This window comes from Octopus sinensis, linkage group LG20, assembly GCF_006345805.1.
Source record: "Octopus sinensis linkage group LG20, ASM634580v1, whole genome shotgun sequence".
Classification (NCBI taxonomy): Eukaryota; Metazoa; Mollusca; class Cephalopoda; order Octopoda; family Octopodidae; genus Octopus; species Octopus sinensis.
This window is the reverse complement of record NC_043016.1, coordinates 10,063,142-10,085,231: the sequence shown is the minus strand read 5'-3', so window position 1 is coordinate 10,085,231 and position 22,090 is coordinate 10,063,142. Positions and strand designations below refer to the sequence as shown.

At 37.8% G+C, this 22,090-nt stretch overlaps 1 protein-coding gene across 3 annotated transcripts in view; it reads right to left on the bottom strand.

Moving 5' to 3' along the window:
* The window catches only part of LOC115222618 (protein ABHD11), a 228,602-nt gene that overhangs the window by 153,176 nt on the left and 53,336 nt on the right, over positions 1-22,090 (bottom strand). The window contains exon 3 of one of the 3 annotated variants that reach the window (XM_036511589.1): positions 15,266-15,271. The exons of the other annotated variants lie outside the window; for them this stretch is intronic. Within the exon in view, the coding sequence (XP_036367482.1) occupies positions 15,266-15,271 (6 nt within the window). The remainder of the gene's footprint in view (positions 1-15,265; positions 15,272-22,090) is intronic. 3 annotated transcript variants of the gene reach the window in all.

Here is a 22,090-nt window from a genome sequence, read left to right as displayed (position 1 = left end):
TTTCATCCTTTCGGGATCAATAAATTAAGTACCAGTTGCGTAATGGGGTCGATCTAATCGACTGCCCCTGCCTCCCCCAAAATTTCCAGCCTTGTGTCTAGAGTAGAAAAGAATAATATATATATATATATATATATCTTTAAAGGTAACTTGTGGCAGAAACGTTAGCATGACGGGCGAAATGCTTGGCAGTATTTTGTCTGTCTTTACATTCTGAGTTCAAATTCCACTGAGGCCGACTTTGCCTTTCATACTTTCGGGGTTGATATATTAAGTACCAATTGCAGACTAGCCACCTCCCACTAAAATTTCAGACCTTGTGCCTAGAGTAGAAAAGAATATTGACCACCTTATGGCTGAAAAGCCCTTCTCACATTTGTGTGTGTGTGTGTGTGTGTTTTGTTGTGGTGAAAAAATACTTCTTTGCAGAATATTTTGTACAATAATTTTGTAAGAAATTTGGACATCTTTCTTCATTCAACTTCAAATTACAATTATTAATTGTTGGAAGCCAAGAAAACTGAGATGTACATATAGTGTTATTGTACAGAGTGGAAGTTCAACGCCAAGTTTTGAACTCATTATCTTATGGTTAGTAATCCATTACCACAAATTTGAAGCCATTGAGTCTTTAAACATTATTTTATTGGGTTTAGTCTTTCGATTGTCACCATTATGGGGTATCACCTTTAAAAATTTAATTCATCATACTGACTTCAGTATGTATTTCAATATATGACGGGCTTCTTTCAGTTTCCATCTACGAAATCCATTCACAAGGCTTTGGTTGGCCCGAGGCTATAGTAGAAGACACTTGCCCAAGGTACCATGATGCACTTCTTTCCAGTTTCTGTCTACCAAATCCACTCACAAGTCTTTGGTCGGCCTGAGGCCACAGCAGAAGACACTTTTGCAAGGTGCCACATAGTGGGAATGAACTTAGAACCATGTGGTTGAGAAGCAAGCTTCTTATCACACGACCATGCCTGTGCCTTGAAGATTTCCCAAAAATAAGCCACCACTAAACACACAAAGAAAACATGTACACATAATAAAATAATAATTTGCAATTTCCACCAAATCTATCTTTTTAATCCCTTCCTTCTATCAGGAAGAAAAACAACAGATGGTCCAATAGATGGATGGATGGATAGGGAGACAAATGTATGGATGGACAGATGAAAGGCAGGACAAGTGGATGGATGGATGGTCAGATAGATGGATGGATGGATGGTCAGATAGATGAATGGATAAATGAATACAAGAACATTGAGACAAATGGATAGCTGGTCGGATGGACGACTGGATGGATGGATGGATGGGTGGGTGAATGGATGGATGGATGGATGGATGGATGGATAAACAGACTGCAAGACAAATCGATGGATGGATAGACAAATGGCTGGATGGACAGATAGATGGACAGACAAATGGATGGATAAATGGATAAACAATCAGGAAGACAAATGGATAGATGGCCGGATGGATTGATGCATGGACAGATGGATGGATGGATGGTCAGATAGATGGATGAAGAAATGGCTGAACAGATGCTGAGACAAATCGATGGATAGATAAATAGAAAGACGGATGGACAAACGAATGGATGGACAGATGGATGGATGGATGGGTGGATGGATGGATGGCCGAACAGAAGGATGGACAAACGATCAGATAGATGGATGGATAAATGGATGAACAGATGTTGAGACAAATGGATGAAAGGATAGGCAAATGGACAGATAAATGGATGGATGAATGGTCAGATAGACAGATAGATAATGGACAAACAAATGGTGAGACAAATGGACAGATGGACAGCTGGATGGCCAGACAGATGGATGGACAGATGATCAGATAGATAGATGGATAAATGGATGAATAAACGGTGAGACAAATGAATAGATGATGGATGGATGGATGGGTGGATGGTCAGATGGATGGATTTTGTTTTTTACTGGTTTCATTTAGAGGAGATGGTAGTGCCTTTTGCTTTGGCACTACCAAAGGTAAATAAAGATAAATGAGATAAATAAAGATATTACATTGTTAACATTTCTTATGACCAATTTAAAAATCATGTGCAGAGCAAGAATTCCAGAAAGCTGACATTCAGGAGAGGAAACACTGTTCAAAGTGGTTAGTGTGGAGAAGGCGGCAAGCTGGAAGAATCATTTACCATACCAGACAAAATGTTTAGCAACATTTCTCCCGCCTTTACATTCTGAGTTCAATTGTCGTAAGGGTCGGCTTTGCCTTTTATCCTTTCAAGGTTGATAAAATAAATTACCAGTTGAGCACTGGGGTTGATAACTTATCAACTTAGCCCCTCCCTCCGAAAATGCTGGCCTTGTGCCAAAATTTGAAGCAAATATTATTATTAAGGCAGTGAGCTGGCAGAATCATTAGCACACTGGAAAAATGCTTGGTGGCATTTGATCTGTCCTCGTGCTCTGAGTTCAAATTCCACTGAGGTCAGTTTTGCTGTTTAGCGTTTAGGGGTCGGTAAAATAAGTGCCAGTTAAATACTGGGGTTCGATGTAATCAACTTAGCTCCTCCCACAAAACATGCTGGCTTTGTGCCAAAAATATGAAACCATTATTGTTATTATTATGGCAGTTAGCTGGCAGAACCATTATCGTGCTGGACAAAATACCTAGCAGACAGATATATAGATAGCGCCAATACCACACAAAAGTACTCATGCCGGTGCCATGTAAAAAGCACTCGATAAGTACATTCTATAAAGTGGTTGGCATTAGGAAGAGCGTCCAGCCGTAGAAACCAGGCCAAATCAGACTGGAATCTAGTGCAGCTCCAGCTTGCCTGCTGTGGTCAAACCATCCAACCCATGCCAGCATAGAAAAACAGACATTAAATGATGATGATGATGATGAGGATGAGGATGACGATGCAAACGAGTTTCTCATCCATACAATGCAAAAAAAAAATAGAAGAAAGCAGAACCCCCCCCCCCCCCAAAAAAAAATGCAATCAAACAATCACCCAACGACTTTCGCTCTGATTAAAACAATATCAAAAATATAAATTCTTTAAGATATTTCACAGTCGGAGTGTTCCAGTTCACATAGCTGATTCTTACAAATAAACAAGTTCAACCTTTATGTGACATTTTCTAAATCACGTAATTAACTGATAAATTGGATTTTACAAAATAATAATAATAACAATAATAATAATAATAATGATGATGATGATGATGATGCATATCTCCAATAATTTTCACAACTCATATTCAATACAATCATCACCCAATGATAGAATGCAGCCCACACAGTGTATACTCCGCCCACATAATTGCAACCTGAAAAAAAAAAACTATTTAATATTCATAATTTTGTCTTGTGCAGGTATAGCTGTGTGGTAGGAACTCTGCTTCCCAAGCATGTGGTTATATGATTTAGGGTTCATTCCCACTGCATGACACTGACACCTTGGGCAAGTGCCTTCCACTACAGACCTGAGCTGACCAAAGCCTTGTGAGTGGATTTGGTAGATGGAAACTGAAAGAAGCCCATATATATATATATATATAATATATAAAACACACACATATATACACCTGCACAGATAGGTAGACAGATAGTTATGTGTGTATGTATATATATATATATATATATATAACTAAGAAAGGTTTTGGCCAGTATTGGCCCAGGCCATGTCTAACTTAATAGCACCATCTGGTGAAGTCTTTCAATTCAGGAATTGGGCACCTAGGCCCATTTGAGAAGAGAGTTATTGTTTGCGGAGACATATCTGGGTGTGGGTGGCTTGTCCGGGACTGCTTGAACAAATTTGTCCAAAGACTTCTTGAATTTTGTGTGGTCAGTTTCTGTTTTGACGTGTCCTGGTGAAGAGAGCAGGGTCAATTGAGGTGAAATAATTGTGCCGTATTGTTGTACTGAGATGTGATTTAGATTTTTGTTGTGGACGGATGGCACGGAGTCCAAGTCTTGGGTGTATTTTGAAGGTGATGCCAACATCATTTGGACAGTGCTGATGGAATATTTTTCACATCATACAGATAATGTAGCATTCACAGCGTCTTTGGAGTGAATACAGTTTCAGTTTATTCTTTGTAAGCCTAGTACTTATTTTATCAGTATCTTTTGTCAAGTGGCTAATTTTTCAGGGACATAAGCACACCAAAATTGGTTGTCAAATGAAGGTGGGGGGATAAATACTGACACCAAATACGACGTTAGCAAGGGCATCCAGCCGTAGAAACATTGCCAGATTAGACTGGGCCTGGTGCAGCCTTCTTGCTTCCCAGACCCCAGTTGAACCATTACTCTCTTTGTCATCCATCCTTTGATGTACTCATTAGGAAAGGTGAATCTCCATCCCTTGTGACATACTTCTCTCATTCCTCCCATGTATTTTTCTTATCCAGGGGCCAAACTATGTTAATTGCCTCCTGATGATTAACAATGCTATCCAAAACTATTGTTATTGCAATCAATATTATTAGAAATATCATTATAGCCCGGCATTGCCCGGGTATGTAAGAGCCCCTGGAGCAGACATGATGCTCGCTGTGAATTAAAAAAAAATTTGTGCCAATTTGTGAAAGATATTGTCGAAAATATGTCATCTTGAATTTGAACGCGATTTCCCAAAATGGCATGAATTTATCGATTTTTTCTGATGGTAAGGTATTGCATGGAAAACTAACGTCAGAATTAAGTTTCTTAGGGTAACATTAAGCTTCACCATGAGTTTGGTGAAAATCGATTGCAAGTTGCGAAAACTACAACAGAAAATGTGTTGCAAATAAAAAGCTTAGATTCTCAACCCCATGTCGAATTTATCGTTTTTTTTCAGAACTGGGGGAACTTTCGCTGCGTTAGTTTTGAATTATGACATTGGGCTATGTGTGTGTCAAGTTTGATCAGAATCGGTTGAAAGCTGTGGTCAGGGTGAGGGTACAACCTGACAGACACACAGACACACTGACAGACACACAGACACACTGACAGACAAACTGCCGTTTATATAGAGAGAGATAAATGCTAATTGTATCTCTGTATTTACTGTACCTCATTTTTGTTGTTTGTCTTTTTTGTGTGTGCATTTGTGTGACTTTATCAAACTCTGTGTTATTGCTTTCAAAATTTTTATTACAATTCTTGGGGACATATCTACAGCTTTCCCAGGAAAAAAAAAAAACAACACTGTCTAGAATGACTTTAGTAAACAACACATTTTTTTTAAAGGATAATATAAATGTCTGCATAAAAAAAAGAATAGCATATTCTCTTGCATACGTATTGAGATAAGCATCCAGACATGTCAAAGTCTCTTGTTTGCAAAATAAAAACAAAAAAAATTATCCTCCATCAAATTGACAGTGTATACTTCAGTGTCGAAGGAGGAGGACGAGGAGGAGGAGAATTGAATGAAGAGTCTGATGAGACTTGGTGTTAACATATACAAATATACAGAGCAAAAGCCAAACATATAATAATAATAATAATAATAATAATAATAATAATGATGATGATGATGATGATGATGACGATGATGATGATGATGATGATGATGATAATAATGATGATGATGATGATGATGATGATGACAATAATAATAATAATGTGCATGTTCTGTCTTGGTATACAAGATGGGCTACAGCAAATATTCTGCTCAATACCACAGATTTGCTTGTCAGTTGTTTGACCTTAACCAGTTGAGCGTGACCCTTGGTAGCTGACGATATGTGCATCTCTGATCACGAGCGGAAGTAGCGGGGGAGCATCATAGCCATGTGTTGAGAGGGATTCTTTGGGGTTTGAATAATTCACTTCTGGAAACATGGGTGGTTCTTTCAACATCCTTAAACAACCCTTATTCAGGGACCTTTTGAACGGGATGGGTCACTTGACCAGAAGAAAATTCTAACTGGGTCCCACCTGCCAGGTCATGCGCTGTTTATCTTGATATGAGATCACCACGGCGTGCACATATGGTTGTGATGCATGTGCCTGGTGTACCCTTATCAGACGGGTAGTCATGATGGGTATGCTGGGCTTCGTATATTTAATCCCAGTGTCACTTTGATGGCATGCATTGCTCTCTCTCTCAAAAATAATGATAATAATAATTATAATAATAATAATAATAATAATAATGGTTTAAAATTTTGCAACAAGGGCAGCAATTTTGGGGTACAGGATGAGTCAGTTACATCGACTCTGAAAGGATGAATGGTAAAGTCAACCTCAGTGGAATTTGAATTCAGAATGTAGCAACAGGTGAAATAACACTAAGAATTTTGTCCAGCGCACTAACAATTTTGACAGCTCACCGCCTTAATAATAATAATAATAATGATAATAATAATAATAATAATAATGGTTTCAAATTTTGCCACATGGGCAGCCATTTTGGTGGAGGAGAGGAGTCGATTATATCGACCCCAGTATTTCACTTGTACTTAATTTGTTACCCTGAAAGGATGAAAGGCAAAGATGACCTCAGTGGAATTTGAACTCAGAACATAGCGGCAGATGAAATACTGTGAAGCATTTCGGCCGGTGTGCTAATGATTATGCCAGCTCGCTGCCTTAATAATAATGATAATAATGATGATGATAATAATAATAATAATAATTAATTAATTAATTCTTTTATTAGCCACAAGGACTCACATGAAATAACATCAAAAGACATGCAACAACATAAAAGACAAAAACGGGACGATACAATGGATTTTCCATGTGTACACAAATTTATAACAATTAAAAATTAAACAAATTAAAACTCCCAATAGAGGAGGCATTTTAAGATCCTCGTCGAAAAACCCAGAAAAGACATGGGTGCCTGAACAACAGGGCAAGAGCCCTTCTACTTTTTGTTTTTTACAGATGCACACTCAGAACTGGTCCTTTCACACTGGCCATTCTTCTAACATTCACCCACCTTTCAACAAACTTGCTACAAGGCAACACTTCCCTCTCCATCCTCAACTTCCTTTTCAAGTGGAACTTGAAAAAGTTGATGAGGGCTTGGTCAAAGAGGAAAGTGTCTGTCTTTAGCCCTTTCAAACGGGTCCACCATACTACCTCTTTCGCTACAGTCACTAGACAAATAAAAATTGCCTGCCCCTCCTGGCCAAAAAGGGGCTGCAAGACAATCCTCACAATAGATTCAGGTGATAGCCAGATCCGTCCTAAACGTGACAGCAGGTGTTTGACATAAACCCACAGATCAGCAATACTCAGGCATTGGACTTGCGCATGCAGAATGGTTTCATTGTTCTGGGTGCACCTCAGGCAGGCCTGGCTGATGGCACTTCCATGCCTGTAAAGTTTGTCCTAAACAGGCAGCACCCCTCGGTAGCACTGCCAGGCAAGGGATTTCTGGAAGTTATCCATAGGGCCAGGCCTAAAAGTTCTTCTGATTTTAACTGATTGCAAAAGTGTTATCATGTATATATTTTGTCTTATTTCTTTATTGCCCACAAGGGGTTAAACAAAGAGGGGACAAACAAGGACAGACAAAGGGATTAAGTCGATTACATCGACCCCAGTGTGCAACTGCTACTTAATTTATCGACCCTGAAAGGATGAAAGACAAAATCGACCTCGGCGGAATTTGAACTTAGAACATAACTGCAGAAGAAATACCTGTTTCTTTACTACCCACAAGGGGCTAAACACAGAGAGGACAAACAGAGACAAACAAACAGATTAAGTCGACTATATCGACCCCAGTGCATAACTGGTACTTAATTTATCAACCCCGAAAGGATGAAAGGCATAGTCAACCTCGGCGGAATTTGAACTCAGAACGTAACGGTAAACGAAATACCTATTTCTTTACTACCCACAAGGGGCTAAACACTGAGGGGACAAACAAGGACAGACAAATGGATTAAGTCAATTACATCGACCCCGGTGTGGAACTTGTACTTAATTTATCGACCCTGAAAAGGATGAAAGGCAAAGTTGACCTCGGTGGAATTTGAACTCAGAACGTAACGGCAGACGAAATACCACTAAGCATTTTGCCCAGCATGCTAACATTTCTGCCAGCTCACTATATTTTGTCTTGGTATAAAAGATGGGCTACAGCAAATATTCTACTCAATATGACAGACTTGCTTGTTTTGTTGCTTGACCTTCAGCAATTGAGCATCATAGCCATGTGTGGAGAAGAATCGTTTGGGGTTTGACTAATTCACCTCTGGAAACATAAGCGTTTCGTTATCATCAGTCAGTGATGATAATGATGATGATAATTTTGCCACAAAGCCAGCAATTTTTGAGGGAGAGTGGGTCTAGCAGACTAGATACTTCCCCCCACCCAGTACTTTTATTATATTAAGCCCCAAAAGAGAAAAAGTAAAAGATTGACCCCCTCAGCAAGGTTTGAACTCTGAATGCAAAGGGGGTGGGGAAATACTAACAAAGCATTTCATCTGATAGTAACATCAGCCCCACACTACTGTGGCAGTAGCAGCAATGTGGAGGAGGAGGGGGAGGAAGAGGAGGGAGCGGAGAGGAAGAGGAGGAGGGGAGGGAGAGGAGGAGGTGGAAGAGGAGGAAGAGGAGGAGGGGAGGGAGAGGAGGAGGTGGAAGAGGAGGAAGTGGAAGAGGAGGAAGAGGAGAGGGGAAAAGAGGAGGAGGAGGAAGGGGAGAGGAGGAGGGGTGGAAAAGGAGAGTGGAAATGAGGAGGAGGCGGAGGAGGAAGAGGAGGGAGCGGAGAGGAAGAGGAGGAAGAGGAGGAGGGGAGGGAGAGGAGGAGGTGGAAGAGGAGGAAGAGGATGACGGGGAGGACGAGCAGGAGGAGGGGAGGCGGAGGTGTAGCAGCCGCAGCAGCTGTAGTAAATTGACAGAAATTAATTAAACCCATTGGACAGTCATAAAAGACAAGTCATTGATTTTAAGTAATCTTTAAATGGACAGAAAAAGACAGATTGGCTGGACTAGTTTTAATCAACGTTATAATTTCTTCAGCAACCAATTACACTTCCTTAATTGTCCACGATAACATTGTATTTATAGCCATGCTTATTAGCGATTATAACATTGTATTCATAGCCGGCCATAAAAGCAATATGGCATACACTGATTTGCATAAATCATGCCGTTTTAGTAGCTATTTGATATATAAATTAGAAATTTGTCCATGTCTGTCACTATCTTAACAGACGTAATTGCTTATCATTCCAGTTATACTAATTACAAATTGAATGATAGACATTACTTAACTTCTGTATCACCTTCAATTCAATTGCTAAGTTATTGTAATTTAACTTGTCAGCATGACATTGTAGTCATTTTGTATTGCCGTTTTGATTGTCAGTAAAGAATTGTTCTTTTTGTCATGGAAAATGATGTCAGTCTTAATTAGATGTTATCTGATGGTCCATCTATATAATGTTCATCATTATCCTCATCATCATTATCATCATCATCCTCTTCTTCTTTCTCTTCCTACTCCTTCTCACCATAATCAACACCACCATCACTAGTATCATTCTCTTTTCCTCTTCCTCCTTCACATCATCATCATCATCATCATCATCATCCATCACTGTCAATGTCATCACAATAGTGATGAACTGACAGAATGGTTAGCATCATCATCATCATCATCATCATCATTGTTTAGCGTCCGCTTTCCATGCTAGCATGGGTTGGACAGTTCAACTGGGGTCTGTGAAGCCAGAAGGCTGCACCAGGCCCAGTCTGATCTGGCAATGTTTCTACGGCTGGATGCCCTTCCTAACGCCAACCACTCCGTGAGTGTAGTGGGTACTTTTTACGTGCCAGACGAGGCTGGCAAACGGCCACAATCAGATGGTGGAAAATTCTTTGTGATATTCCTTTTGATTCTTTATGTTCTGAGTTCGAATCTCATCAAGGTCGATCATGTCTTTCATCTTTTTGGGGGGTTTGATAAAGTAAAACAGACCAGCCACATCAACTTATCCCCAATCAACAATGCTTGACCTTGTGTCTAAATCAGAAGCAATCAAAAAGGCAACAAACTGGCTGAATCATTAGAACATCTGAAAGAAAAAAAAAATACCTCGCAGGGTTGTTTGAGCTTTTTACTACACACTGAGTTCAAATCCAGATGGGGTAAATATTATTTTGTTGTTTATCTTTTATCTTTTACTTGTTTCAGCTATTAAACTGCTGTCATGATAGCGAACCACCTTGATTGTTGATATACATACATATACATACATATATATATATATATATATACTCTCTCTCTTTTACTCTTTTACTCTTTTACTTGTTTCAGTCATTTGACTGTGGCCATGCTGGAGCACCGCCTTTAGTCAAGCAAATCGACCCCGGGACTTATTCTTTGTAAGCCCAGTACTTATTCTATCGGTCTCTTTTGCCGAACCGCTAAGTAACGGGGACATAAACACACCAGCATCGGTTGTCAAGCAATGCTAGGGGGACAAACACAGACACACAAACATACACACACATACCTATATATATATACATATATATACGACAGGCTTCTTTCAGTTTCCGTCTACCAAATCCACTCACAAGGCTTTGGTCGGCCCGAGGCTATAGCAGAAGACACTTGCCCGGAACCATGTGGTTGGTTAGCAAGCTACTTACCACACAGCCACTCCTGTGCCTATATATATATATATATATTATTGAAGAATTTTTAGTTAAATGTAGCGACCTCAGAATTTTTTTTAATGATTTTCAAGCAGTGCATGAAGTTAAGCCTAGAAGGTATCTCCACATGCTAGAAATAACAGCCAAATCCCTTGAAATTTTTTTTATAAACACCTCAGTTTTTTTTTGTTTTTTGTTTTTTTTTATAAAAAATCTTTTTACTTGTTTCAGTCATTGGATTGCAGCCATGCTGGGGCACCAGCTTGAAAGTTTTTGCGTCGCAGAAAAATCAGCATTTTGAAATATACATTTAAAGTTTTGTTTTCTTTTTTTAGCACTTACAGATTAATGGGAATGAGCTGGCCCTCTGAATTTTCTCCAGCCATTGAAGTCCAGTCATTCAAACGTACTTCTTATCGCTTTTATATTTCTACGCATTTCTTGAAGTAAATGCTTTCCCTTTTCTTAGAATTCAGACAATATGTACATTGAGTAGTGAAGAGTCTTGTGTTCTGTTATTCCATTATTGATGTTAAGATTTATTTATTTTCATTTTCAAACTTAAAATAATTCTAAAAACTAGGAAAATAATTGAAACACACGAGGAACCAACTGAATATATTTTGTCTGCTTAAAAATTGGAATTTTGGAAAATAAACTTTTTTTTTACAACCATGATTTTCATTTTTGTTTACGTGAAATTATTAAAAAAATTTGTAAGATTTGGCTGTTATTTCTAGCATATCGAGAGACCTTCTAGGCTTAACTTTATGTTCTGGTTGAAAATCACCTAAAAAAGATTCTGGGGTCGATACATTCAACTGAAATTTCTTCAAGGCGGTGCCCCAGCATGGTTGCAGTCCAGTGACTGAAACAAGTAAAAAGATTTTTAGAAAATGAAAAAAAAAACGGCGCAGGAGTGGCTGTGTGGTAAGTAGCTTGCTAACTAACCACATGGTTCAGGGTTCAGTCCCACTGCGTGGCATCTTGGGCGAGTGTCTTCTGCTATAGCCCCGGGCCGACAAATGCCTTGTGAGTGGATTTGGTAGACGGAAACTGAAAGAGGCCTGTCGTATATATGTATATATATGTGTGTCTGTGTTTGTCCCCCTAGTATTGCTTGACAACCGATGCGGTTCGGCAAAAGGGACCGATAGAATAAGTAATGGGCTTACAAAGAATAAGTCCCGGGGTTGAGTTGCTCGACTGAAAGGCGGTGCTCCAGCATGGCCGCAGTCGGATGACTGAAACAAGTAAAAGAGTAAAAGAGTAGAATTAACAATAAATATAACCAAGGAGGGTTATAAAACAATTTCAAGAGATTTGGGTGTTATTTGCAGCATGTTGAGAGCCCTTCTATGTTTAATTTCATGCGCTGGTTGAAAATCATCTTAAAATATTCTGGGATCAATACAGTCAACTAAAAATTCTTTAAGGTGATGCCCCAGCATGGCCGCAGTCTAATCACTGCAACAAGTAAAAAGAAAAACAAAAATGAATTATATCCCTGAAGTGGTTTTGATCAAGCTTAAAAAAAAATCTGGGTTCCACACAACCATTGAAAAATTCTTCAAAGTGGTACCAGCCACAGTCTAATAACTGTAACAAGTAAAAAAAATTCTGAAGTTGATACAATCAACTAAAAATTCTAAGAACGAAAAAATAACTGATAAAAATATAACCAAGGGGATTTTGTCCTAAGGTTTTTTTGTCATAGAGAGCTTTTGTCCAGATTCCGAATTACATAGGTATGGTGTTAGTAATCACCTTGTAATGTGCTCTTTGCTCCTGGAGTCGTGTCCATCCTAAACAAGACTAAAAAAAATATAAATTGGGTGCTAATATCATCATCATCATCATCATTGTTTAACGTCCGTTCTCCATGCTGGCATGGGTTGGACGGTTCGACTGGGGATCTGGGAAGCCAGGAGGCTGCACCATGCTCCGGTCTTATCTGGCAGTGATTCTACAGCTGGATGCCCTTCCTAACGCCAACCACTCCATGAGTGTAGTGGGTGCTTTTTACGTGCCACCTGCACAGGTGCCAGGCGAGGCTGGCAATGGCCATGGTCGGATTGGTGTATTTTACGTGCCACCAGCACGGAAGCCAGTCGAGGCAGCGCTTTTTACGTACCACCAGACCAGGGATCCTGGCTGGTTCAATTCGATTTCGATATATATAATAATATTAAAATATTACAGGCTGACATTCTCTCTATAAATTTCTATGCATGATCTAATTTAAATTTCTGTAAATGAAGTAAATTAATTGGTGAGGTTGTGTTTTTAGGATAGGACATCCAAATAAGGAAGTAAAGAATTTTCAAATAGAAAAAAACTAAAAATTATATTTAACTGTCAATTATCAATATGACTTAATAAGCAATTAGGAAAAAAAACGTTTAATAGTAACCACTAATGATTTCAGGTTTATAAAATTTATAATTAAAGTATTTGTTGTAAATATAGATTGAATATTCATAAAAAAAAATAAGTGTAATATTTTGGAGTTTATCATCTGGTCACAGTATAGAAAAGATTTAAAGAAGGTGTTGGAGTAGATACTAAATGATTGAAAAGTAAAAGTAAAATTGAAGATGAAAGGGAGTTTACTTATGTTATCAATTGCTAAATGTATATAATCATTTATAGAGCGGTATAAAAAAGTTATCTTTAATTAATATTAAAAAAATTGCTCATAATTGTAGAGAAATTTATCATAGAAAATTAAAGAGAAGTATATGATATTGATGTGGTGTAGGGGAGATAATAATTAATAGAAAATATGGTGTCATGCATATATTTTTTTTTAACAATAAAAAATAATTAGATTGACATGAGATATACATGAATATGTACACTCAGAATTTTCTGTGTCTTACATACCATTATACATAAGTTTATGCATATTCATACTGATACAGCAGTATATACATATATACATCGTTTTTGTATATATAAAACACACACAAATCAATATTTATGTATACATACATATATATATATATATATATATATATATATATATATATATACAAGCTACTAACCACACAGTCACTCCTGCGCCTATAAATATATATGTGACACGTAAAAAAAGCGCCCACTACACTCATGGAGTGGTTGGCGTCAGGAAGGGCATCTAGCCGTAGAAACACTGTCAGATCAGACTGGTCCTGTGCAGCCTCTAGCTTTCCAGACCCCAGTTGAACCGTCCAACCCATGCTAGCATGTAAAGCGGATGCTAAATGATGATGATGATGATGATGATATATGATATCTATATATATATATATATATATATATATATATATATACACATGATATATATATATATGATATAAATATACATGATATATATATATATACATGAGATACATATTAGATATATATGATATAAATGCATGTCTTTTTTCAATGTGTACAAATAACACGGAAAAAATAAATAGTTACCAGGGTAGCAAAAAATTCACATAAGTACCAAGGATGTTACAGCCTACTTATAAACGTAGAAATTCCAGGGTTTAGTATAACAGATGAATAAAGAAATGGAGTTAAATGCAGATGTTATTCAAATCTTTCTACTTCCGACATATGTTTCAAAGAAAACATTGGTATTATTTCAGAGAGAATAAAATGATGTAAAACAATGCAATCTTCTCATCAGGGTAAAAAGAGAAACAAAACACATCAGAAAGCCATTTTAACCGAATGTGATGACAGCATATATGATGAAGGGAATGCTAGCAAGTTAATAGATTTAATGTCAAATGCAATTTAGAGAAAGAAAGAAATTAGCAGAAAACCAAGAGTGGAGAAATCTAGTGCAATAGATGAATGGGAACAAAGCTTAAAGGTATGGAAATAGATATATTTAGTGGAAATGAAATGTAAGAAGACAGTTAAAGGTCGAATTTTATAGAGTGGTACAAATTACTTGTAGGAACTAAAGGTATGTTTTTTGCCAATATTTGCAATGATAAATGCATTCTTTAAATGTGTTTACAAGAGAATTCTCTCAGACCAGGATGAGATAGAGTTCTTTGTTAAAAAGCAGACAAGAAGATTTACCTTTATCATATGGAAAGGACCTAGATAGAATATTCCCTTCCAAATCAAATTATTTATTATGTTCCTTCAGAGACCAAATTAATTTACTAAACCCAGAACTGTTGTGTTTATTAGTAAATTAATTTGGTCTCTGAAGGAACATAATAAACAAAGACAGAATGTTACCCTTAGACTAGAGACCTGTCCTAGATGTTTTACCATAAAGTTCTGTTAAAAATACCCAAAGGCCAGCTAGTTGCTGATGGACATTACATTAAGCAAACCATTATTCACTTATGAAGTAGGCAAGAAACCTGTTGTTAACCTACTTGACTGACATGACCATAGCTACTAATGTTACCCAAGCACACAAGGCTATGAATGTAGCAATTTGAATCCTGGGTCACATGGTTTGATAATCTTCTAAGCTAAGACCAATTACAATCAATGCCTTTATGCAAACCAATCTTTTTGTGGAAAATATTGAAAATATTATTTCAGCATTCTTGAAACAATAAAAACATTACAATATTTTAACATTTTAAAGATGTTTCATTTCTTTGATTATAAAAATGTTTTTTGATTCAATGTTGACTTTCTATATTTATAACTTTTTGGATTTTTTCTCTTTTTTTTTTTTTTGTAGTGAGAATTTGGATGAGAGGTTTTATTCATCTGCAGCATATATATATAAAATATCAAGACTTTATATTTCAAAAATCCTTTGTTGAAACTGCCAGACATGAAATATAATCTGAGTTTGTGTGTTAACACTAAAACAGTTGCATGTCATGGTCTACTCAATCACTTAGAATATTATATTTTGAAATAATGGTTATGTATGTATTATCAACACACCTGAGACTACCTCTGATTCTATGAAAGAAACATCCTGTTTTGGTGTGATCTACATTAAAATCTGACATCAAAGTTTCATGTTAATTTATATTCCAAATACCATCTTAATAATGATGAATAATTTTAATAAATTCATTATTTTCAAAATTAAACAAAATGAAGACAATCTACTTCAATAGAGATATAGTAACAAAATGGTTAAAATCGTCGTCGTCGTCGTCGTCGCCGCCGCCGCCACCACCACCACCACCACCACCACCACCACCATCATCATCATTCAACATCCGTTTTCCATGCTGGCATGGGTCGGACGGTTTGACAGGAGCTGACAAACCAGAGGACTGCACCAGGCTCCAACTGTCCATTTTGGCGTGGCTTCTTTGACAAAATGCTCTTCCTAATGCCAACTACTTTACAAAGTGTACTGGGTTCTTTTAACGTGACGCCTGCACAGGTACTTTATATGTGGAACTGGCATGGCTACTTTTATGTGGCATCAGCTTGGGTACTTTTATGGGGCATTAGTACCGGTGCTTTTTAAATTTTTTCTTCATATTTCTACAACCTGATCTCTGATACACTACTTCATCATACCTGTTAAAAAGTTTCTTATTGTTCAACTCTAATCAAGCAGACATATGATCAAAGGAGCTCCAGTCATGACCATCCAATTTGTTTTTAAAATACATCTAGGACTACATTATCCAATGAGTTCTTCCTTTATATGATGAGCTTCAGTACAGTTTCCTCATGCAGTATTCATCAACCAAAGCTGTAAAGAAGATACTTTGCCAAGTTGCTACTAAGTATGGGTGAACTCTGGATCATATGGTTGCAATGTCAACTTCTTATCAACTGCATACATTTACAATAAGAAGAACAATAAAATCAATGTGACAAACAATAATTCTACAAGTTGCATAAAACAAAAGGAAGAAGTAAATTATATTTCCATCATTGTTACTGATATGCTCTGGTTAATGTACCTGGCGCCTTAGACCACTCGGCCATTCTGACATGCTGACATTCTGACAGTCCAACCCATGCTAGCATGGAAAGCGGACATTAAACGATGATGATGATGATGTTACTGATATATCGGAAAAGTCATTTGAGTTTAAGATAAACGAAATCAATCAACTGATCGGTCCATCCATCTGTCCACCCACTCACTTGATCACTCGTCCGTCTATCTGTCCATCTATCTTTCCATCCAGCCATCCACCTGTCCACCAACCTACTCATTCATTTGTCCACTCATCTGTCCATCCATCCACTAGTCCATTGTTTTGCCCATCCATTCAGCCATTCCATCCCCTGTCTGCATGTCTATCCATGCATCCATCTGTCCATCTAGCCAGCTGTCTGTTTGTCCATCTGGCCATCCAGCCATCCAGATATCTACTTTTTTTCTTGAGCACTAAAACTCCTAAGGTTGCTTACCTGGTTTCCATGGTGTATAAGCAACTGAGATCACTACATTTCCCCTAAACTGAATGCCAGTGAATTGCAGGGTGTCAAGGCCAGCAATTTTGAAGAGAGTGGACAAAAACATTTTTTTAAAATCAATTACACTGATTCCAGCCACCTCCAGTACTTGACTGATACTTTCAGGCACAGCTATGTGGTGAGAAGCTTGCTTTCCAGTCAAATGGGTCTGGGTTCAGTCTCACTGCGTGGCACCTTGGGCAAGTGCCTTCTACTATTGCCTCGGGCTGAACAAAGCCTTGTGAATGGATTTGGTAGACGGAAACTGAAAGAAGTTTCCCATGTGTGTGTGTGTGTGTGTGTGTGTGTGTGTATGTGTGTGTGTTTGTGTGTGTGTGTGTGTGTGTGTGTTTGTGTGTGTGTGTTTCCACCACCACTTGACAACTGGTGTTGGTGTGTTTATGTCCCTATAGCTTAGCGATTCGGCAAAAGAGCCCAATAGAATAAGTACTAGCCTATAAAAATAAGTCCTAACATCGATTTGTTCAACCAAAATCCTTCAAGGCGGTGCCCCAACATGGCTGCACTCAAATGACTGAAAGAAGATAAAAGATAAAAGATCCCAAAAATATATTTAAAAAATGACAAAGTTGACTCTGGCAGGATTTGAACTCAGAACATAAAGAGACAGAAGAAATGCAGTTAAAACTTTTGCTTTGTAACAAAAAAATCTTATATTGTTTTGGTTCCTGTTTAAGGTGACTAGCTGGCAGAATTTTTATTCTTTTACTAGTTTCAGCCATGCAGCTGTGGTCATGCTGGAGCACCACCATAGGAGTGCTTGGTAGCATTTCGTTTATCTTTACGTTTAAGTTAAAATGCCACTCTGGTTTTCTTTGCATTTCATCCTTTCAAGGTCAATGAAGTAGGGATTTCAAAACAACCCCAGCATTTCAGGTTGTTGACCGATGAAAAATACAACAAGCATTGATTGGTCAAGCGGAGATGTGATTTAAGTCAAACTAGAACACTGGTTCTCAAACCAGGTGGTATTCCCCCCACCCCCACCCCGAGGCAGTGGGAAGTTCCAAGGCAGTGTTGAAGATGCCACATGGAAGCTTTTATGTGGCACCGCACAAGCACTTTTATGTGACACCACCATGAGTGATTTACACAACCAGAAGGATCGGTCTTAAAACTTCTGCAGTGGAGTACGGATCTTCTTGAGAAGTAGAATAATAAACTAGAAAAAAAAAAGAAGAGTTTCTAAACAATGCAAAAAAGTAAGCTGGCAAATCTTTATATATTTCAGGCACAAAGGCCCATCTTTAGAAGGGTATGGTTAATAGATGTCAGTCTACATAGATCTTGCCATTTGGATAGACAAATGGGCCAGATACAAGGAAACTTGCCAATGCTGTTGTTGTTGTTGTTGTTGATTTTTGTTGTAAGGTGGGTTCCTCCCAATGGTGTGATGTGTAACTGCCGTTGTACTGTAGTTTCTGTTTTATGCTAGTAGCCACAACAGTTGCTAGTCATCGGATACCATTGTATCTCTTTGTACCAGAAGAGTAATACACTAGCTTCTGTCTTACAATTGCTGCTAGCTCCACTAGATACTGACTAGAACTGTCAACTGTCAACTCTTCGACTCTCAACCTTCTCTTGATGACCGACTATTTATAATGGCTGGTTCCTACTACTTTTTACCAGGAGAAGTATACAGTTTCACTATGCAATAATTCTATTGATATTGTGGTTTTGCTTACTCTATGACAATTCTAATTGAGGAAAAAACTACTGAAAGATAAACTGCAATGAAAAGCTAATGGATCATGTACAGGACTTGCCCCATGCAATATGACTGGTTGGTGTCGCATTCTGAAAGAAATTTACCATCACCCAATCAGCAAAACATGTTGGTACAGTTATGGATGTGGGTCTAAGCATTCTTCTAGTACAGTGCATCATTTCTATTTAGCTGTTGCTGTTAAATAAGTAGACTTTGAATTGAATGGAAATGTAAAACAGAAACGGTATTGATACAAAAATGCAAAGACACAAAAAAAAAGCAATAAATAGATTTGAGATGTTATTTGTCTTAACCTCTAATTTACTACAGAAGGCACATACACACACAAACACACTACACTACACACACAAACACTTCACTACATACAAACACACACATTCACACACTCTCTGGCACAGGTTCGCTCACACATACACACCAAAAACATTCACACATGCACACACTATACTACACACATGCACACATACACAAGCTCTTACACACTCACTCTCACATGCACTACACACTTACACACACATTCATACGCACTCATTCACACACCCACCCACACACAACACACACTACATAAACATGCAAACACACGCAAACACACGCACATATATGCATACTGACTTTAAAAAAAAATATATATATATATATTTAAGAAATAATTTAACTCAAGTTCTAACTTATTAAAAAACACACTTATACACACACACATGCATCATATACATGTGTCACATATACATACATACACACATCACACAGACACAAATACACACACATACACATACATTAGCTTAAAAAGCAATAAATATACACAGGAAATAATTTGAGAGTTAACATTAATTTGAAAACGTTTGAAAACACACACACACACATACACATTTATACACACAAAACCATGCAGACACACACACATTCATACATACACTTACATACACACACATACACACACACACACATTTATACAGACACACATATACACATATACATACACAAAACCATGCAGACACACACACACTCATACACACACATTGATGCTAAGCTTTAATTTCTTATTTCAGTAATGGCTTTTTTGTTTCCTTCTCTTTTTCAACAGGTGTTGCTTTAGGCAAATTAATCTTTTTTCTTTTCCTTTTCTTTTTTTCTTTTTTTTTTTCCTGCAATTCTAAAAAATTTAATCAATGAATCTTTCAAAACACTGTTATTGTTTTTATACTGTTGTTGCTGTTTTTAAAGTTGTTTATATATATATATATATATATATATATATATATATATATATATTCAGTCATTACCTACTCGGCCCCTCAACATATCTTCCAAGTATTTGTTCAATTTTTACCGATTCCAATAACAATAAATAAATAAATCTTTTGCTTTTTTTGCCTTTTATTAATTCACTACTTATGCCAGCCATTGCACTGTGGCCATGCTGGATCACCACCTTGAAGTGTTTTAGTTGAACAAATCAATCCCAGTATATCTTTTATCTATTACTTGTTTCACTCATTGGACTGTGGCCATGCTGGGGCACCACCTTGAAGGGTTTTAGTTGAACAAATCAATCCCAGAGTATATTTTATCTTTTACTTGTTTACATTGGACTGTGGCCATGCTGGGGCACCACCTTGAAGGGTTTTAGTTGAACAAATCAATCCCAGTATATCTTTATCTTTTACTTGTTTCAGTCATTGGACTCTGGCCATGCTGGGGCCCACCTTGAAGGGTTTTAGTTGAACAAATCAATCCCAGTATATCTTTATCTTTTACTTGTTTCAGTCATGGACTGTGGCCATGCGGGCACCACCTTGAAGGGTTTTAGTTGAACAAATCAATCCCAGTATATCTTTTATCTTTTTCTTGTTTCAGTCATTGGACTCGGCCATGCTGGGGCACCACCTTGAAGTGTTTTAGTTGAACAAATCAATCCCAGTATATCTTTTATCTATTACTTGTTTCACTCATTGGACTGTGGCATGCTGGGGCACCACTTGAAGGTTTTAGTTGAACAAATCAATCCCAGTATATCTTTTATCGTTTACTTGTTTCAGTCATTAGACTGTGGCCATGCTGGGGCACCACCTTGAAGGGTTTAGTTGAACAAATCAATCCCAGTAGATATCTTTTATCGTTTACTTGTTTCAGTCATTAGACTGTGGCCATGCTGGGGCACCACCTTGAAGGGTTTTAGTGAACAAATCAATCCCAGTATATCTTTTATCTTTTTCTTGTTTCAGTCATGGACTCTGGCCATGCTGGGGCACACCTTGAAGTGTTTTAGTTGAACAAATCAATCCCAGTATATTTTTATTTTTTTGTTTTCAGTCATTGGACTGTGGCCATGCTGGGGCACCACTTGAAGGGTTTTAGTTGAACAAATCAATCCCAGTATATCTTTTATCTTTTTCTTGTTTCAGTCATTGGACTGTGGCATGCTGGGGCACCACCTTGAAGGGTTTTAGTTGAACAAATCAATCCCAGTATATTTATCTTTTACTTGTTTCACTCATGGGACTGTGGCCATGCTGGGGCACACCTTGAAGGGTTTTAGTTGAACAAATCAATCCCAGTATATCTTTTATCGTTTACTTGTTTCAGTCATTAGATGTGGCCATGCTGGGGCACCACCTTGAAGGGTTTTAGTTGAACAAATCAATCCAGTATATTTTTATCTTTTACTTGTTTCAGTCATTGGACTGGCCATGCGGGCACCACCTTGAAGGGTTTTAGTTGAACAAATCAATCCCAGTATATCTTTTATCTTTTTTTGTTTCAGTCATTGGACTGTGGCCATGCTGGGGCACCACCTTGAAGTGTTTTAGTTGAACAAATCAATCCCAGTATATCTTTTATCTTTTACTTGTTTCAGTCATTGGACTGGCCATGCTGGGGCACCACCTGAAGGGTTTTGGTGTGAACAAATCAATCCAGTATATCTTTTATCTTTACTTGTTTCAGTCATTGGACTGTGGCCATGCTGGGGCACACCTTGAAGGGTTTAGTTGAACAAATCAATCCCAGTATATCTTTTATCTTTTACTTGTTCAGTCATTGGACTGTGGCCATGCTGGGGCACCACCTTGAAGGGTTTTAGTTGAACAAATCTATCCCAGTATAACTTTTATCTTTTACTTGTTTCAGTCATTGGACTGTGGCCATGCTGGGGCACCACCTGGAAGGGTTTAGTTGAACAAATCAATCCCAAGTATATTTTATCTTTACTTGTTTCAGTCATTGCACTGTGGCCATGCTGGGGCACCACCTGGAAGGTTTTAGTTGAACAAATCAATCCCCGTATATCTTTATCTTTTACTGTTTCAGTCATTGCACTGTGGC